General features: G+C 46.5%; 1 protein-coding gene across 2 annotated transcripts in view; it reads right to left on the bottom strand.

Moving 5' to 3' along the window:
- Positions 1 to 16,087, bottom strand: part of LOC119405544 (putative phospholipase B-like 2) — a 105,450-nt gene that overhangs the window by 18,029 nt on the left and 71,334 nt on the right. Inside the window, exon 7 of one of the 2 annotated variants that reach the window (XM_049413810.1) lies at positions 11,707 to 11,859. The exons of the other annotated variant lie outside the window; for it this stretch is intronic. Coding sequence (XP_049269767.1) covers positions 11,707 to 11,859 — 153 coding nt within the window. The remainder of the gene's footprint in view (positions 1 to 11,706; positions 11,860 to 16,087) is intronic. 2 annotated transcript variants of the gene reach the window in all.

Consider the following 16,087-nt stretch of genomic DNA (forward strand, 5'->3'; position numbering starts at 1 on the left):
CAGGCGGCAATGACCTGAGAGGTGAGGAATTCGGCGAACGCATGTTCCAAATGTCCACTGCACAGATGACAAGAAGGCATCGGCGCGTCGGCCCGCTTACTGCTGCGATCAAGAAGATAACGCGCGAAAAGATTAATTTAATTTGTAGGGTGTTAATATTGTGTGATCAATTATGAGGACTCGAAACTTAGTTCACCAATAAGCTTCCCAATATTCACTGGCGGTGACAATCGTGTAAATCTGACGGACGTTTCAGCGCTTATGTTGGGTATCCTTCCGCGCCGCACTCTTTCTTCTTCAGTATCGCTCGCCGGAGTGTCGAGTGCGGGTCGCGTTCGTCACTTGTGATCTATCTTGCTCTTGTTTCGGGGTCAGCGAGTGCCGCTATTTACGCAGACTATGAACGCAGCTGTGAAGAACATACCTCGCTGCATGTGCTGCAATTGTGGACGCGCATGCGCGTTTGTTTCTGTGTACCGGCTGTTTATTGGACCCAGCATCGTAACTTTCCTGCGGAAAAATGGATACCTCAGCTTACATGCAAGACTCCATCGCAGCTTCCTTTCTGCAAAGCTTCAGAGATGGACGCCGTCACATCGAGGTGTGATCAACAATTTCTGGATTTACTTGCTCTGCAAACAACGTCCCTCTGCTAATTTTGAACGTAAGTTTATTATTTTCATTGTCTTGGTACATTGTATTATAAATAATATGAAGACTAAAAAAGCATTGTGCGTCGCATGTTTTTGAGCATGCGACTGCGCAATTATTGGGTCTTACGTGATTAAGTCGTTCTTTTCTAGCTACTTTATTTTGTAACAAAATTTTCTGTTTTGTATTTCTTCCAGGTAGGACTCGCCCTAGTAATTCGGGAACAGGCCCTACACCAACTAAATGATGGCATTCGTTCCTTTTTGGTGTTTTCGTAAAAATAAAGATTGATGTTAATAGAATCATGGTTTTCTTTCTCCCTTGAATACTTTACAGAACACCGTAGGTTATCTCCAACTTACACAATCAAGAAATCAAAACCGTTGGTAACCTGAATCACTGTGCATGTGTGTGTGTTTGGTGTCATTCATGTGACTCGTGTTCCCGTGTCGTGGTTTGCCATTTCTCGCCGAGTTTTTACCTTGTTCATAGGATTCAAAGTGCTTTAAAGGATTGAAAGATCAGGGCACGTAACTAAATATTCTCGCTAGGGCAAGTATTGAAGCCGGTATACACAATTTCTTTCAAGTTCGGCAAAGTCAATTCGAATGATCAGCATTATTGCTTACAAGCGCTCACTGAATGCATTAGTAGCAGTTAATACATATAAGTTGGGTACCACTCCTGAAGCACTATTTAAGCGGCATGTTTCCGTGAAATGTCCTTTCCTAAGAGCGCAGGAACTTCGCCACCATTTTTTACAATTGCGAAGCGCGATTTGCTCTCCCAAGGATCATTCCTGAAGATCAACCAATACTCCTTAAAGGAGTAACATTTGCTCCTTCAGGGACCATTTCCAAAAACCGGCTGTTAGTCCTTACAGGAGTAACATTTGCTCCTTCAGGGACCATTTCCGAAAATCAACTGTTACTCCTTACAGGAGCAACCGTTAGTCCTTTGCAGCTAATCCTTCAAAGACTAACTGTTTATCCCCTTGCAGTTCATCCCCAAAAGGACTATTGGTTGTGGCAAATCAGTTGATCCCCAAAAGGACTAACCTCCCTACCCCTTTTAGTCCTTTTTTTCTTAGAGTGCATAGCCGAGCTAAGCCACTGCAATTTTTTTCCCCAGAGTTTCTTACAATAACCTAGACAGGAAACTGGCGCTGCGATCGTTCAACCACCAAGGGAATGATGAGAAGTACATGCTTCGGATTGGATAGCATTAGCTAGCGAACTGTCTACGCACTCTAAGAAAAAAACCGGCTGAACGGGGAGTAAAGTCAGCTTTAGTCCTCAAATCGTGTCGTTAGTCCCAACTGTCGCGAAGTGCGTGTCGTGTGCAAATTCGGAGGACTAGACATACCTCGGAAAAGACTAATGGGGGGACGAAGGATTGCATTTACTCCCGCGGGTAGAGGTTGAAGGGAAGACGTTTTTTCTGTGGCCTTTGTTTGCAGCAAGGCTCAGCATCGAACGAACGCGAAGCAGTGATCGTAGACCCACGAATGCCTCTTTCAAAGGTCACGAGCTTAGCTCTCGGCCAGGTGCGCCCTATTGTTCCGAAGCCCTCCTTTCTACTCTGTCGCGGTGCGGGTTGCAGTGGTTGCAGGCGGCGACGACCTGAGGGGTAAGGAATTCGGCGAACGCATGTTCAAAATGTCCACTGCACAGATGACAAGAAGGCATCGGCGCGTCGGCGCGCTTACTGCTGCGATCAAGAAAATAACGCGAGAAAAGTGTAATTTATTGGTAGTGTGTTAATATTGTGTCATAAATTATGAGGACTTGAAACTTAGTTCACCAATAAGCTTCCAAATATTCACTGGCGGTGACAATCGTGTAAATCTGACGGACGTTTCAGCGCTTATGTTGGGTATCCTTCCGCGCCGCACTCTTTCTTCTTCAGTATCGCTCGCCGGAGTGTCGAGTGCGGGTCTTGTTCGTCACTTGTGATCTATCTTGCTCTTGTTTCGGGGTCAGCGAGTGCCGCTATTTACGCAGACTATGAACGCAGCTGTGAAGAACATAACTCGCTACATGTGCTGCAATTGTGGACGCGCATGCACGTTTGTTTCTGTGTACCGGCTGTTCATTGGATGCAACATCGTAACTTGCCTGCGGAAAAATGGACACCTCAGCTTACATGCAAGACTCCATCGCAGCTTCCTTTCTGCAAAGCTTCAGAGATGGACGCCGTCACATCGAGGTGTGATCAACAATTTCTGGATTTACTTGCTCTGCGAACAACGTCCCTCTGCTAATTTTGAAGGTAAGTTTATTATTTTCATTGCCTTGGTACATTGTATTATAAATAATATGAAGACTAAAAAAGCATTGTGCGTCGCAGGTTTTTGAGCATGCGACTGCGCAATTATTGGGGCTTACGTGATTAAGTCGTTCTCTTCTAGCTACTTCATTTTGTAACAAAATTTTCTTTTTTGTATTTCTTCCAGGTAGGACTCGCCCTAGTAATTCGGGAACAGGCCCTACACCAACTAAATGATGGCATTCGTTCCTTTTTGGTGTTTTCGTAAAAATAAAGATTGATGTTAATAGAATCGTGTTTCTCTTTCTTCCTTGAATACTTTATAGAACACCGTAGGTTATCTGCAACTTACACAATCAAGAAATCAAAACCGTCGGTAACCTGAATCACTGTGCATGTGTGTGTGTTTGGTGTCATTCATGTGACCTGTGTTCCCGTGTCGTGGTTTGCCACTTCTCGCCAAGTTTTTACCTTGTTCATAGGATTCAAAGTGTTTTAAAGGATTGAAAGATCAGGGCACGCAACTAAATATTCTCGCTAGGGCAAGTCTTGAAGCCGGTATACACAATTTCTCTCAAGTTCGGCAAAGTAAATTCGAATGATCAGCATTATTGCTTGCAAGCGCTCACTTAATGCATTAATAGCAGTTAATACATGTAAGTTGGGTACCACTTCTAAAACACTATTTAAGTGGCATGTTTCCGTGAAATGTCCGTTCCTAAGAGCACAGGAACTTCGCCACCATTTTTTACAATTGCGAAGCGTGATTTGCTCTCCCAAGGATCATTTCTGAGGATCAACCAATACTCCTTCAAGGAGTAACATTTGCTCCTTCAGGGACCATTTCCAAAAACCAACTGTTAGTCCTTACAGGAGTAACATTTGCTCCTTCAGGGGCCATATCCGAAAATCAACTGTTACTCCTTACAGGAGCAACCGTTAGTCCTTTGCAGTTAATCCTTCAAAGACTAACTGTTTATCCCCTTGCAGTTCATCCCCAAAAGGACTATTGGTTGTGGCAAATCAGTTGATCCCCAAAAGGACTAACCTCCCTACCCCTTTTAGTCCTTTTTTTCTTAGAGTGCGGATCGTTTTCTACAGTTCCAGTTTCGTTCTTTTTGAGGCGTGGGTGGTGGGGTGCGTTTCAAAGCATTCAAGCAGTGTCTTTGTTTTCAAAGAGGCTGAAAACCCCTAGATCTCTTGATTTGCGGCGACATTGCAGCTTTATAGGTCGTATGTGGCAGTTTTAGTAAAGCGTCGTGCACTTACCGCTGCGCATAGATGTAGCGTCCCATGCCTGTGCGGAAATTGCATAGAGTTCACGTTTTTTTAGAAGCGCGTCTTGCCAAAACTCCTTCAAATCGGCTGCAAAACGACGGCGAAGCTAAGTAGACGCATCTTCACGCTCCTTTGACTCGACTTACAACAACACGACAGATGCGTTGGGGGCAAACCACTGGGACAGACGCCCTTGGCATTGCAGCAGATGATACATTAAGTGTTTCTCACTCAATACATTACTGTTATTTCCATAAATAGATAATGCGTACTTTCGAGGGAAGAACAAGCGTGTTTCTTTTAGGTGTTGTAAAGAAAATAATTCATTATATTGCGATGCGAACTCTGGAACACAATTGCAGAGAAATGCATACCCTGGTGGCTGAATTTGCCCAGGTTTCAGTTCCATCTCACGGTCCCGCAAACGTTTTGCAGTACGTTTTGCGTACAAAAGAATCAAGCAAGTTTTAATTGTAAATAACTGCATCTCGCTTGCTTTTACACTCGGCAAACACGCGTCGCGAATCTCAAGAACCTAATCCATCCGAAGCAAATCCGAAGCCTGTACTTCCCATTATTCCCATGGTAGTTGAAGCGCTGCTCAAGGAGCTCGCGTAGAAACTAGCGTCACATTCCCCTCTAGGTAATATTGTAAGAAACTCTATGTTTTTTTTTCTTTTGGGGATGACGCTCGTTAAAAAAAATTTACTCCTTTTATACTGAGGTTATTACGTTCCAAACGTGTGCCGCGCTGGCTTCGTCGCTATCGTCATGGCTAGACGCATTTTGCTTGGCTGTCAATGCTTTAATACTGTGTGCCCGTTTCACACTCTGCCTGTCTGCTGTCGGCGCCTTATAGCCCAATCTAGCCAACTGCCCCCCCCCCCCTCGAATTAAAAACAGCACGCTTTAGCCCACCGGCAGGTATTATCATCATGCCGCGTGATTGCACATCTTCCACACGTAAGCGCTGCGCTTGCATGTATTGATGTTCTGTTTTTAAGTATCGAGACGATGCTTTTTTCAAAGGGGGGCATTGCCGCGCGGATTATTTTTCATGAGTTGAAGCTTCACCCACAAAGCATGTGGGCAACACGCTGCGCAGGCCGCGCCGCGATGTGTAAGAAGCTTCGCGATTGTTTTAGAACGCTCCGTTAAGATTGCGCGGGGCACGCGAATGTTCTAGCTTTGACGAGAGATAACGCCGCCACCAGTGATATCGCTGGAAAGGTCGATAGCGCCTGTATAAAAGCCGACGCGCTTGAGCGCTTGTCACTTCATCGACGGCCGACGCTCTGTTCGCCGCTATCAACGTACAGTGTGTAATGCTGTAGTTTGACTTTCCGTTTCCCGGCCACAAGTTCGGCCAAATAAGGAACTACGCAATTCCAAGTTCTCCTGGAGTCTTCTTCACGGTAACGACCACGTGACACTATTGACGAACTCGAAACCCCTTGTAAGATATAATTTGCCGTTCACATTTTTTATGGTGCCTGGTCTATGCATGCCCAAGAGAGAGTGATATAGCAGTTCATTACATGTATCTCTACCGTGCTTTACTGCAGCGATGTTATAGATCCCGATGCTACCATCGAATGAAAAACAGTACCATTAGAAGCATCACAGACGACTAAAAACGAACACGTGCTTTAGCGTTAAAAATGAACTGAAATACAAAGCAGAAAATGGGCATACATCGCAAAGTGGTTCTTACAAGTATCGCTTTTCGACCCTAAATTTTCTTTCATGTGCTGGAATACGAGGATTTCGAAGACAGCAGACAAAACCGCACATGTTATCTTGTGTCCGCAATGGGCATGGGTGAAAATATTTGATGCCGCGTTGAGTTGCGGCCACGCAGCGTTATGACTGGCCCACTGAGCTTGTACCATACGCACGGCCTGTCGGGAGCTTGTGCAGCCTTTGCGAGCATATGGTGCTTCATAGCCGGCTGCCCACGGCAAGAGAACTCTGCTGTGTATTTGTATATAATAAAAAATTGGCCGCGTATCTGCGTGCTTCGCTGCAAATGTCGTGTAAAGACGATAGAAGAGGCGCTGTGTGAGATATGGACGCTATCTGGCAATACGTCGAGAAACATGAGTGCTGTGTTGCGTGCTGGTAGTCCCGGCGCAGCAGCAGGCGAAGACCGGCGGTGACCAACGCGACCGGCGGGGACGCCAGCCAGCCCGAAAACGCGGTTTGGCGCGAAGCGCTGAAGCAGAGAAACGTCCGCACTCAACGAGTACTCTCCACACACTCTTTTATTTACACGTCGCCTGGGTAAAACAGGAACGCCAGAGCGGCGCCCACAACCGGCAGCCTGAAGGCCGCCCACAACGCTGCTTTTTCATTTTTTAAATATTTTTTTTCACCTTCTTGGCCTTCTCAAAACTAAAGTTTTTCAACACCAACCCATGGCATTCGTACAGTGCAATACAGAACCGAAACCGAAACACAACAATGAGCTCGTGCGAAGGGCACGGACGAAGGCAAATTTCAGCGCAGTCGCATTTTCAGCTTTGTTTAAACAGCGCTCACTAGACGACGACGAAGTAAAAGAAGGCACAGGACAGGCAGCGCCTGTCCTGTGCCTTCTTTTACTTCGTCGTCGTCTAGTGAGCGCTGCTTCAACAAAGATGAACGCATACCAACTCGCTGAAGCTTCCATTCTTATGCATTTTCAGCGCAGCTTAAGAAACTAGGGTCCTTAAAATTACGTATGTATGCATTTTCTATTAAAGGAACACGCCACCTAATACTTACCTAGTGATGTTGCACCTCAGATAGGCATGATATTTACTTTTTGATCGACAACGTTCACAAGTATGAACAGCGGTACCAGTTCAAGACGGCTGGCCCTTGGGCAAGTGGTTCAACTTTGGCCGAGTGGCTGAATCGAGGGACGTGCCGACAAACAGAAAGACAGAAAGACAGACCAAAATTTCTGCGTTTAGGTTCCCCAAGAAAGACTATCGTCTTTAAAAAAACCGTGAATGGTTCCCGCATTCACCATAATTATTTACCCCTGTTGGCCAAGCTTGAACAAATATTAGGTATTTACAAGGCAACTACCGCTCGAGTAACAGCATTTTGATTTCGATTTTTCCCAAAATAAATGCAATCTTTGTTGTGTAAGTCGCTTGCGGCAGGAGGTGCAACTGGATCGAGTAGCAGTTAGAAGTTGTTATTTAGGAAAGTATATAAAGAAGAAGGGGAAAAGGAAAGTCTTTTTTCACGATGACCGCCATCTAGGCCAAGCAGACGACAACTGAATGGTGGTGATAAGTAGATGCAGTAGGAGTGAGAGAGGAAGAGGACAGAGGGGGACTATTCAGACAACTCGCTTGTTAGGTGACCTTCGCGAGCGAGCTTGTCACCTAGTCCCACACTGCGGAACTGTTCTGTGATGGAGAGCAGCTGACCAGCGATGCAGGACTGTTCGAGGAACACTGTGAGCAGCCTCCCACTCAAGGAAGCGACCGCACCTCAGCGCTGTCAACCGACAGGCCATGCGTGACGTTTGTAGCGCAATGGTGCTTCAAGACCGCTGCAAGTACGAAAACAATAAGGCTCAGTGTTTCCGCTCCCCGAGCCGCCACAGCAAACTTCGCGTCTTCTCCTCCCACAGTGTCGCGTGCCGGCATAGAGTTGCAGTTTCGCCTACTAAACGTAATCCTCACTAAGTGGCGTCATCTGATGGCAGAATCTGAACTACTCCCAAGATGGTGGCTGTGCGACCCTCCACCCTTAACTAGGTAACTACTGAGCCACCTGTGCTGCCAGATGCTTCGATGATGCCGAAGTGTATAATGCGGTAACTGTGGCAGTCTTATACAAAATTAATTTTCTCGATTACGCTGCAGTTTCAGTTTCGTGCAATGTGATGGCGCACACATATGCAAACAGTAAAGTACAAGGTAATGGGCAGAAAAGATCGATTATTCGTCTAAATTCTACGGCTGCAAACCGGTACACGGTGTGCTATGCCAAAGTATATGCATTTAGCTGATTGAAAACGAAATGCAAAGCTGGAAGTTTATTGGAGAAGCACAGTATGGGCCGTAATGAGGCTGCGAGCGCAACTCAAGGACGCTACAGGCAAGGATCGCAGCACAATTGTTCTTGATCCGCACAGAACTTTCGCTTTTCAGGCTCGGTTGTCAGCTGGCGGAGGCCAGTGCCGACCGAGGTCTCCAGCTCGGCGCTCGCCTTACACTCCGCGGCGCCAACGGCGCATGCACAAGCCAGCTCAAGTGTGACCAACCTGGCGAGGAGGAGGTGTCATCATCCCCCTATTACGGCTTCAAAAGCGGAGCCTCTGCTTAGCTTTCCCTCCTCCATGCTCACGCGCAAGGCGCGTGGAGAGGGGGTAGCAGGCATCCGGCAGGAGCTGCGTACTTTGATCATTGTATAACAACTTACACATTTAGAAAACGGAGAGTAGAAGAGGACACGAGCGCATTTTATATTGACACAGAAAGACACACATAAACATGAAAATAAATCAAGTAAATTCAGCACATGCGTTACGAAACAACGTGAATCATGCCTTGGCTGACAGATCATTGTAATCATCTAAGAGATTCATTGACGACCCGCCGCCGTGCTCAAGTGGTGCTTGACTGCTGACGCGAAGGTCGCGGCAAAGCGCCCGTGTGCTTATATTTAGGTAGTCGAAATTTGCGGCATCCCTCAAAATCACGTTGTGGTTTTGGGACGGACGTGAAACCCGAGCAATGGTATCAAGAGTGATCGACGGCTGAACCACTTTTGTGGCTTCGCTTTTTAGCTTGTAACGTATGTGCAGAGCTTTGTTGATTCATTATCATTTCTTCCTTGAGTCAAAATAAACTTAGTTGCGAGTTCAGCGCTTGTACCGTCCTCTTATACTGTCCGTTTTCCAACTGTGTTGCGTTGCTAGTTATTCTACTGTGAAAATTTACTAACTAGCCTGGCCCGCAGGGCGTGGTCGCCCACGGTCGCGCGCGCCTTAGTTTGTACAGGGTCAGCAGACGGCTCATACCTTTGTACGCGTTGTGTCCTGACCGCTCGGCTTGCGATGAATTCATAGACATAATGAAGGTCCTTCCCGCGCTGCAGCTGCTCCATTTTTTTGCGCCAGCGTTATGTTGAGTTATGCCAGGTCGCATGCTACAGATTCAGCTGCTAAACATATTTCGTATAATTTTCCAATTTGTTGCCATCGCATTCACTGCTTCAGCACTGCGGCGAAACTGTCGTTATATTATTTCGCTATGCTCATTGAGGGCATCAAAAGGATCTCTTGCTGGCGCATCGATGATACAGAAATAACAAGGTAAGCGCTATATACGGTAGAAAAATTACACACTCAAATGAAGTACACAAATAAACCACTTGGCAAGTAAAGATAAGACATGAGCTGCACAAGGGGCAAGGAATGCCAAGCCTTCCGCGCAGAATAAATTAAAAGCCGACTGAGTCCCATCCACGCACTGGGCTGCCAGAATGCGTGAACCAAAGAATCGGGTACCTAAGCGCCTCTGCAATGGCATCCACCAGGCTAATCAAGTTGCTGTATATTTGTACGGGAGGCACGCCGCACACCAGGCTAAAGTAATATAACAATATCTGGGGTTTAACGTCCCATAGGTTTAACGTCTACGGCGTCTCTCATATGATTATGAGAGACGCCGTAGTGGAGGCTCCGGAAATTTCCACCACCTGGGGTTCTTTAATGTGCATCTAAATCTAGGTACACGGGCCTCAAATATTTTCGCCTCCATCGAAAATGCAGCCGCCACGGCCGGGATTCGATCCCGTGACCCTAGGGTAAGCAGTCGAGCACCATAACCACTAGACCACCGTGGCGGGGCCCAGGCTAATTCTTTATATGTACTTATGTTGGCTTTAGGTTTCGCTCCGTTGTGGCTACGGACTGCTTAGCTCGAGCTAGCAGGTGGACCCTTGCCGCAGCAGCGGCTTTCGGACTGGGACGAAGCCGGAAGGAAGAGCGCAGCTGGACGACCTTCCTTGTTTCTATTTATTTGTCTCTTTCTTTATTTTTTCTATCTTTCTCTGTTTTTCCTATCTCTTTTTTGTCACTCTCTCTTGCTTTCTCTCACCATCCATTTTTTTCACTTTTTAGCTCTTTCTCTCTCTCTCTCTATTTCTCGCTTCCTCTTTCTTTCTAGCTTTGCTCTCTCTGTGTGTGTTTCCTTCTCTCTCGTTCTTCGTTTCCCTATATTTCTCTCTTGCTCCCTGTATTTTGTATCTTTTTTGTGCCTGTTTCTTTCTATCTGTTTCTATATGTCTTTCCCTGCTCCTTGCCCTCACTTCCCTTTCTCACCCCGTGGCTATACTGTACTATTCAAGGCTTTTATTATCTCTCTTGCTGTTTCTTTCTACGTCTTTCTTTGACACACTCTCTTTCTTGCTTTCTCTCTTTCTTTTTGTTGGGCTAACTGTTACCTTCTTCATTTTTAGTGGACCAGTCGTGAGTAGCTGGATTTACCAAATTTCTGCAGCACATACCCGCTTATGACAATGAGTAGGGAGATTTACGCAATTTCTGTGGCACATGCCCGTTAATTTGATGATAGTTTTTTGGTTCGCTGGACAAGGAACGGTTTTCTAAACAGCTTCGCTCTTAAAGAAATAGCGCTAATTCTGGTCTTACTCACCGCTAATTCTGCTGTTAATGTAGTCCTAATATCGTTCTCGTGTAGGCCCTGGTGTAGTTCTAAATCCTGCGCCTTATGCACTGCCGTGAAACCTGGGGAAGTGCGTAGCACGGGTAACCCAGCGATTCCCTTGGAAATGAAGCGCTTGCAGAGGGGCGGCGCCCTCTCTTTCTCGGCTTAGTCTTCAGCCGGATGTTTAAAAAGCGTTTTTCGCAATTTCGGATAAATTGTTGCGGTTAATTCTGGGTTCTTGCTATAGTTTATATTATTTCAGACTCATTTTCAGCATTGTTAGCCTTGTTTTAGGCCTGTGTTGACTGGCGGGAGACCATGCGACATCAGACAGGGATGGACGACTAGCCGGGCCCCTAAAGTGTTACGCGCTTAAAATAAATCTCGCGTACCTAGATTTAGGCGCGGGTAAGAGAAACCCTGGTGGTCAATATTATGTGGTAGTCCAATTGCTACAGCCTGCTTGATAATCACGCACTTCTTTGCCCGCAAAGCAGTAGAATTCATTAATTATATTCAGCTACATTTGGCACTTCTGACAATAACCGTTGGCGTATTAAATTGCCCAGACACTGCTGCTAGTGACACGCCAGGATCGATGCAGTCTAGGTGCTACGTTGCGTTGAGTGATTTCGAAGGACATTTTACCTCATCATGAACGAATATTAGCGCGACAAAAACGAGGACGAGAATAGAAGAGAAAGTGCAGCGCTCAAGTCTGTTCAGCGCTGTAGTCTGTCTTTTCTATTCCCGTCTTCGTTTTTGGCACGCTAATATTCGTTCATGATGGAAGCACACCAACTCGCTCAATTGACAGTTGTGATGATTTTACCTCATCAACTTGACCATGGAGTCTGTGTCGACAACTTTTATGTGGTCCCGCTTAAGTATTTGCGCCCTCGGGTGCTTGTCGTAAGTGAACCAGTCGCCATACTTCTGCACGTTGAACGGTGCACCACTCAGTTGGAACATCAAGGGAGAGTACCTAACGGAACAAATTAGAAATTAGAACATGACGCTCCCGGTATAGTAGCAAAAAGCGAAGGCGCAGCTACTGAACAGGTTGCCTTAAATGTAATGTTTCTCTTTCCACAAACGATGTACACTTTGAATTAAAGCAAGCACAGGTTATAATGGGCATAGCATGAAAGTTCACGAAACACGATTCATAAAACTGAACGTTTCTGTAGCTTTTAGATGCCAATCGCTCACCCTGGCCAACTGTCGAAGCTTGAATACGTCCTTGCCAATCGTTGTACTCAACCTGGCCAATTGTTGAAGCATGGATACATCCCAACAATCTTTCTTCACCCACACCTGCCTGTATCCAAGCCGATGTAATATGCGAAGGACATACCTTTTTACATGAAATCAAAATAAATGCTGAAAGTTGGCAAATAATGCTAACCTTGCGACTGTATACACCCTTCAAAATGAGGGTGTATTTAGGGTGTCCTTCTGTGCCACGACACTTACTGCAGGTGGCTTGCTTGCATTTTCTTTCTCGAGAACTGTGCACGCGTCACTTGCCCGTGAAGAATACTAAGTGACGCCACAGTGTCAGCATATACATAGACAACACTTTCCCCCCAATGCATGGGAGTGCGCACTTTCCGCGAGGCCAGATTATGTTCGGGTTGTTTTTAGGCGGCTCGCAGCTCTGTCGGCGAAGGCGCTGCGAAAAGCGGGGCCACTAGTTTCGACAGCAACACGCGTGCTCTTCTCATTCTGCGTCTCTTTGCTGGCATATGCGGCCGCGCTGTTTTAAAGGCAGGTTTCTTTTTTTGTTGTTCACGTGCGTTTCACCATGTTTTCTCGACGAAGGCGGCAGCTGAGAGGTATTTGAAATAGGTAGGAAGCGCTTCGTATCGAAGCGCAGTTGAAACGCAAGAAAATGAGCATGAAAAAAGAGGCACGAGAAAAAAAAAGAAAATGGCTAAGCTTTGCTAGATCCCACGCCTTGTGGGAATTGGTTTCATGCGAAGCAGTCAGACTGTCCATGCTGCATTTTTTGGCTTTCAGCCAAGCGTTGGATCGACATTTTTTTTTTTTTTTTAAGTAGAGTAGCTGTGTGCACTCGTGGGCTTACGAGGCACGTCGCTACACTGGCGCATAAAGGGTAGCTTATGGTTGGACGTAATCTGAGCACTAACGTAAGAGCAGAGACGTCAGGTTTATGGAAACGAAGTGCACGCTACGGTGGGATGATGCGAATATCATGCGTCAACGTATTCCTTCGGGGTCGAGCAGCGCTTGAATATAGCTTGCTGAATCACAGGAATACCTATGTTGTGCTTATTAGAGTGTCTTAAAAGTGCAGCCGACACTTGAGACACAACTGACATTAACCCGACATGACGCCTGTATTATAGGAGTACATATGTAATATTTATTGCCTTGTTATAAAATTAGACCGCCAGCACCGCAACCACAATTGACGTTGCAGCGACATTGCGCCCGCATATGTTCTTTTTCCAGAGCAGTTTCAAGACCTGGCGTGGCTCTGTGGTAGAGTACTTGACTGCCACGCAGAATGCTAGGGTTCGTTTCCTGCTGCAACCCTGGATTTTTATTCGCTGCATTCGTCGGGTCAAAGCTGCCGATGCCCCGATTTTTGTTAACGCTCTCGCATTTATATTACCAATGTCTGTTCTCGCCGTTCCTGGGTAGATATAAACTGTCAATCACCTGAGGTGCATACCAGCATATCGCGGCCCTTTTGCCACACGTGTCTGGACGAAATGGTTTCATGATGCACGCGACAGGACTTTCATATTATTCATGTTATGACCACACAGTCATATTCGTCACCCCTCTTACCCTCTCATGTCAATTTTGTTCTACACGAAGTTAAGGAGGCGATCACGAGAGCACCCAGACGTAGGCGGCAAGATAGATAGACACGTAGATAGAAACGCCCAAAGTGCCTGTGGTTCACAAAGAAATACACTTCCATTTTTGTAAACAACAAGTAAGGGGTCTCTTAAGGCCTGGATGCTAATATTCTACATTTTTGCATCATGAAAGTGTACGAGAGCACAAGTCCCTGGGATGGTTCTTTCCTATTAAAAATTTTCAAACTGCCTCGAGCACATTTCTTTCCCTCTTGTGTCTTTGTAAAATAAAATCAGACTGAAATGTCTGTGTGGTATGTAGTATATTTGTGTAGTATAATCGGAATGGAAGAAAAAAGCTATTTACTCAGGTTTGCAACAGTAAACTGTTAGTGATGCTGTGATCCAAGATAAGAAGCCGGCCTTCAGACCGCCTGATGAATTTCCACTTGAAATAGTTTTTACATAATATGTGCGCATACCCATCGTAACATCTATAGCCATGAAAACCCGCATTGCTCTAATGCGCTAAATATGGAATACTTGCGCACTTCAAATATTTATTCATATCGCGGTCACACTGCGACTATTCTTCACCTGTTTCCTGTGTCTATGGAAGCATCGATACGTATGAAATACATTTCTGGTGCAGTCACTCTTTTCTTTTATTGGAGGGATAATAATGATTGCTGGGGGTTTACGCGCTAAAGCCACGATATGATAATCGTTGTGGAGGGCTCCTGACTAATTCCGACATGACCCCCCGGGGCTCTTTAACATGCATCCAAGTACACGGGTGTTCGTTTTGGCCCCATCAGCATTTTTATGGAGGGATAGCACGCTGGCTTTATTTTAAATTTTTTCTTTCCATGAATGAATGCCGTGAACAGACGAGACTACTAGTGCGCGCGAACAGAACTTGAGTGGGCTTTGAGTGCAGCCCGATCGGCCCGCTTTCACGACAGTCACACCCTGCACGAGATGTTTTCATGCTAGCGTATCCTTAGACCTGATCCACTTGTCGTTTTAATCTGAAATGATGAATTTCCTTCGCGCTTTCAGTATTACTCACACCACTACAAACGAAAACGTTGGGGAAGCAGAGGAGTTTCAACTCGCCAGCACCGTGTAGCTGGGTCCTCTGAAGGCGGCGCCATCTATTGGCTCGCAGCAGAGCTACTAGGTTCGCCCGGGAGTAGGCGAACATAATTTGGGCGCTCAGGCGCGCGCAGTGTCAGCACCTGAATATTCTTACACCGTGAGTAACGCTGACAGCGAGCGCACGGTTGATGACCGGCTAGTGCCAGACGCGCCGTGACAGAAAGCCTGCATTTTCACGGTGAAGCTGTTTAAGCTCGAGGTTTGTCCGCGTAGCGGAGGCAGAAAACTCGGCGGACATGCGCTCCTAGAATAGCATAGCCATTCATAGTGTAGCGCAGCAACGGGGTGGGAGAGAGAGGGGTGAGGGTGAGAAGGAGTGACGCGAGGGAAGGAGGAGGTGATGTAAGCGTTGCATAGCAAGGTGGCAGGAAAAGGAAGTCATAGTGAAGAGGAGGGGAGATGGGAGGAGAGATGGTCATGTGTCGCATGGTATGGTTGAGTGAAGTTCAGGAGGAGGGGAGAGATCAAAGCATTGCATAGCCTTGTGTAGTACAGTATAGCCAGGCGGTGACAATGCGAAGTGGGGATGAGGAGGAGGGAAAAGTGGAGGTGAACGCCATCAGCTCAGCTGTTTCTTCACTCTTCGTACTACTTGTGCGTAGCTGCCCCAATTTCTTGCCCCCATACAGCAATCGGCATCCGGTTTGCATACTTTTCCTATCATGAATACTTGGCGCTCTCCAATTTCCTGTGAAGAACGCTATGTCACGCTTATAACGCGCATGAGCACTAACAGACAATAATGCCAAGGAAAGTGTAGGGGATGTTTTTAGTAGTAAATGTAAGGTAAATGTGAAGAAAGAAAAGTGGACGAAAAGATAGCTTGCCGCGGGCAGGGACCGAATCTGCAACCTTCGAATAACGCGTCCGATGCTCTACCAACTGAGCTACCGCGGCGGCCATCCCCCCGTGCACTTTATAGGGAACCAGCGCTGGAGTTTCCGCGGAGTGGGCAGTGCCGCCCTGGCGGTCAAAGCGCGCATACTCCAGCCGCTCCCGCGGACAAGAGTGGCGACTGGTTGAGGCGATGCGGGCGCGTATCACCGAAACAAAACTAAAGAATGCTGGCGGTACTGTTGCGCATTCAAGTGCCACAATACGTAGAAATGAGGGAGGACGTATTCTTCTATGCTTTTGCTTCTAAAACATATGAACAGGAACGGATGCGGCGTTGCATCCCGGCAGTCAGGCGAGCACAGTAATAATGTTCTGCTCTTG

The sequence above is a fragment of the Rhipicephalus sanguineus genome, chromosome 1 (genome assembly GCF_013339695.2).
Source record: "Rhipicephalus sanguineus isolate Rsan-2018 chromosome 1, BIME_Rsan_1.4, whole genome shotgun sequence".
Classification (NCBI taxonomy): Eukaryota; Metazoa; Arthropoda; class Arachnida; order Ixodida; family Ixodidae; genus Rhipicephalus; species Rhipicephalus sanguineus.